This window comes from Triticum dicoccoides, chromosome 6A, assembly GCF_002162155.2.
Source record: "Triticum dicoccoides isolate Atlit2015 ecotype Zavitan chromosome 6A, WEW_v2.0, whole genome shotgun sequence".
NCBI classification, from domain to species: domain Eukaryota; kingdom Viridiplantae; phylum Streptophyta; class Magnoliopsida; order Poales; family Poaceae; genus Triticum; species Triticum dicoccoides.
Genome location: NC_041390.1, coordinates 17,661,552 through 17,665,629, shown reverse-complemented (window position 1 = coordinate 17,665,629; position 4,078 = coordinate 17,661,552). Strand labels below are relative to the sequence as shown.

Here is a 4,078-nt window from a genome sequence, read left to right as displayed (position 1 = left end):
AAAATGCCCGAACAACTCGGAACCATTCTGATGTCCAAATGCAACCTTCCAATATATGAATCTTTACCTCTCCACCATTTCGAGACTCCTCGTCATATCTGTGATCTCATCCGGGACTCCGAACAAACTTCGGTCATCAAATCACATAACTCATAATACAAATCGCCATCAAACGTTAAGCATGCGGACCTTACGGGTTCGAGAACTATGTGACATGACCAAGACACATTTCCAGTCAATAACCAATAGCGGAACCTGAATGCTCATATTGGCTCCTACATATTCTACGAAGATCTTTATCGGTTAAACCACATAACAACATACGTCCTTCCCTTTGTCATCGGTATGTTACTTGCCCGAGATTTGATCGTCGGTATCATCATACCTAGTTCAATCTCGTTACCGGCAAGTCTCTTTACTCGTCCCGTAATGCGTCATCCCGTAACTAACTCTTTATTCACATTGCGTGCAAGGCTCATAGTGATGTGCATTACCGAGAGGGCCCAGAGATACCTCTTACATAGACGGAGTGACAAATCCTAATCTTGATCTATGCCAACTCAACAAACACCATCGGAGACACGAGTAGAGCATCTTTATAATCACCCAGTTACGTTGTGACGTTTGATAGCACACAAGGTGTTCCTCCGGTATTCGGGAGTTGCATAATCTCATAGTCAGAGGAACATGTATAAGTCATGAAGAAAGCAATAGCAATAAAACTAAACGATCATTATGCTAAGCTAAAGGATGGGTCTTGTCCATCACATCATTCTCTAATGATGTGATCCCGTTCATCAAATGACAACACATGTCTATGGTTAGGAAACTTAACCATCTTTGATTAACGAGCTAATCAAGTAGAGGCATAGTAGGGACACTCTGTTTGTCTATGTATTCACACATCTACTAAGGTTCTGGTTAATACAATTCTAGCATGAATAATAAGCATTTATCATGATATAAGGAAATATAAATAACAACTTTATTATTGCCTCTAGGGCATATTTCCTTCATCGGCCGCATCAGGCGTTACCTCAAGAAGGGCCTCTATGCGCAGCGCATCGGCTCCGGCGCCCCATCTACTTCGCCGCTGTCCTCGAGTACTATAGGATTGAAAGTATGTCTAGAGGGGGTGATTAGACTACTTGACCAAATAAAAATCTAGCCTTTCCCAACTTTAAGTCTTGGCAGATTTTAGCAACTTAGCACAAACAAGTAATCAACCTACACATGCAATTCTAAGAGTATAGCAGCGGAATGTAAAACAATTGTATATGAAGGTAAAGGGAGGAGTTTGGAGGGAGCAAACGCAATGTAGACACGGAGATTTTTGGCGTGGTTCCGATAGGTGGTGCTATCGTACATCCACGTTGATGGAGACTTCAACCCACGAAGGGTAAGGGTTACGCGAGTCCACGGAGGGCTCCACCCACGAAGGGTCCACGAAGAAGCAACCTTGTCTATCCCACCATTGCCATCGCCCACGAAGGACTTGCCTCACTAGGGTAGATCTTCACGAAGTAGGCGATCTCCTTGCCCATACAACTCCTTTGTTCAACTCCACAATCTTGACGGAGGCTCCCAAGTGACACCTAGCCAATCTAGGAGACACCACTCTCCAAAAGGTAATAGATGGTGTGTTGATGATGAACTCCTTGCTCTTGTGCTTCAAATGATAGTCTCCTCAACACTCAACTCTCTCTCATAGGATTTGATTTGGTAGAAATATGATTTGAGTGGAAAGCAACTTGAGGAAGGCTAGAGATCAAGATTTATGTTGTTGGATTGGAATATCTTGACCTCAACACAAGTGTAGGTGGTTCTCCCTCAGAAAAATGTATGTTGGAAGTGTAGGCATATTATGATGGCTCTCTCCACGAATGAAGAGTGGGTGGAGGGGTATATATAGCCTCCACACAAAATCTAACCATTACACACAAATCACCAAACTCTGTGAGACCGAATCATATAACTCGGTCAGACCGACTTAGTTCAAAATGTGAACGTTAGGATTTTCGGTGGGACCGATATGTCAACTCAGTGGGACCGATTCCATTAGGGTTAGGGCATAACATAATCTCGGTGAGACTGATTACACAAACTCGGTGGGACCGATTTTGGTAATAAGCAAACAGAGAGTTGGTCAGGCAAACTCGGTGGGATCGATTCGCTCATCTCGGTTAGACCGAAACATTACGAAGGGGAAACAAAGAGTTTGCATTGCAATCTCGGTGGGACCGATCGCTCATCTTGGTTGGACCGAAATGTTACGAAGGGAAACAGAGAGTTTGCAATCCCATCTTGGTGAGACCGAGATCCCTATCGGTGAGACCAAAGTGACTAGAGTTTCTGGCAGTAGCTATGTTAAGTGAACTCGGTGTCGCAGGATAGAAGATTTCGGTGAGGCCGAGTTTAACTTTTGGTTTGGGACATATGTGGATATGAGAAAGTAGTTGAGGGTTTTTGGAGCATATCACTAAGCATTTTGAGCAAGCAACTCATTAAGCAACACCTCACCCCCTTTTAATAGTATTGGCTTTTCCTATGGACTCAATGTGATCTTGGATCACTAAAAGTAAAATGTAGAGTCTTGTGATTTGATCTTGAGCCAATCTTTTGTCCTTAGCATTTTGAGGGGTCCACTTTCTAATCCATGCCATGCCAAACATTGAGCTTTTCCTGAAATATTTATCTTCAAGTAGCATTAGCTCAATGAGGTATGTGTTGTTAGGAATTACCAAAACCACCCAGGGATAGTTGCACTTTCAAGTACCTCGCCACCGAGGTATGCGCCGATCTCTTCCCTCCTTGAACCACTGTTACTCTGTTCTCGCCGTGCTCCATAGATAACTAACTGATCTGGTTCTTGGTTGAATCTCAGGTCCTGGAGCTTGCTGGCAACGCGGCCAAGGACAACAAGAAGACTCGCATCATTCCGCGCCACCTGCTGCTCACCGTCTGCAACGACCAGGAGCTCGACAGGCTGCTCGCCGACGTCACCATCACCCACGGCGGCGTGATCCCCAACATCAACTCCGTGCTACTCCCCAAGAAGTCCCCCATCGCCGCCAAGAAGGAGGCCAAGTCGCCCAAGAAGAAGACCGCCACCAAGTCCCCCAAGAAGAAGGTCACCGCCACCAAGGAGTAGCCGCCCGCATAGCCTAGTCGGTGTTGCTTAGATCCATTTCTCATGGACTAAGATGAGATCCTGTATGTAATGCCTGCTAGTCTGTAGTGCCCGTCAGATTCGTCGAGCAAGGATGGCATTGTATCTTTGATTTCTATGACAATGGCAAAAGATGCAATCATTTCAATCTTGTACTACGAAATTCTCTCTTCTAGCATCAGAAATTTTCCATTGATCTGTCATTTTCAGCCATTTATCTTTACCTCCTTGTGAAGTTCACTTCAAGCTTATTCCTATAAAGCTGCTGGAAACTGAATCTATGAAGAAGTAGCACTTAGGATTTCCAATCATCCTCCGCCTCTCCTTGCGTGGCAGCTTATCGATTGATGATGGTGCTAATTAAATTGGATAAGAAAGATGCTTCAGAAGTCCTGAAGTCAAACATTCCAAATTAGATCTTGACCAACATCTTGGATCAGTGATTGAAAGGATCGATATGGTTGACTAGAGGGGGGGTGAATAGGCGACTATCAATTTTTAACTTTTCTTTACCAAATTAAACTTTGCAGCAAAGTAGGTTGTCTAGATGTGCAACTAGGCGAGCAACCTATATGATGCAACAACAACGAACATACACGCAAGCAAGAGAAGTAACACTAATAAGCTTGCACAAGTAAAGGTAAGAGATAACCAAGAGTGGACCTAGTGAAGACAAGGATGTGTTACCGAAGTTCCTTCCTTTTGAGGGGAAGTACGTCTCCGTTAGAGCGGTGTGGAGGCACAATGCTCCCCAAGAAGCCACTAGGGCCACCGTATTCTCCTCACGCCCTCACACAATGCGAGATGTCGTGATTCCACTATTGGTGCCCTTGGAGGCGGCGACCGGACCTTTACAAACAAGGTTGGGGCAAACTCCACAACTCAATCGGAGGCTCCCAACAACACCAC

The 4,078-nt window shown here is 44.8% G+C and overlaps 1 protein-coding gene across 1 annotated transcript in view; it reads left to right on the top strand.

The window, feature by feature from the left end:
* Positions 1–3,274, top strand: part of LOC119315502 (histone H2A.1-like) — a 6,093-nt gene extending 2,819 nt beyond the window's left edge. Inside the window, exons 2-4 of the mRNA XM_037590110.1 lie at positions 1,002–1,092; positions 2,761–2,788; positions 2,885–3,274. Of these exons, the coding sequence (XP_037446007.1) occupies positions 1,002–1,092; positions 2,761–2,788; positions 2,885–3,151 (386 nt within the window). The 3' untranslated portion in view covers positions 3,152–3,274. The remainder of the gene's footprint in view (positions 1–1,001; positions 1,093–2,760; positions 2,789–2,884) is intronic.
* The last annotated feature ends 804 nt before the right edge of the window (positions 3,275–4,078 follow it).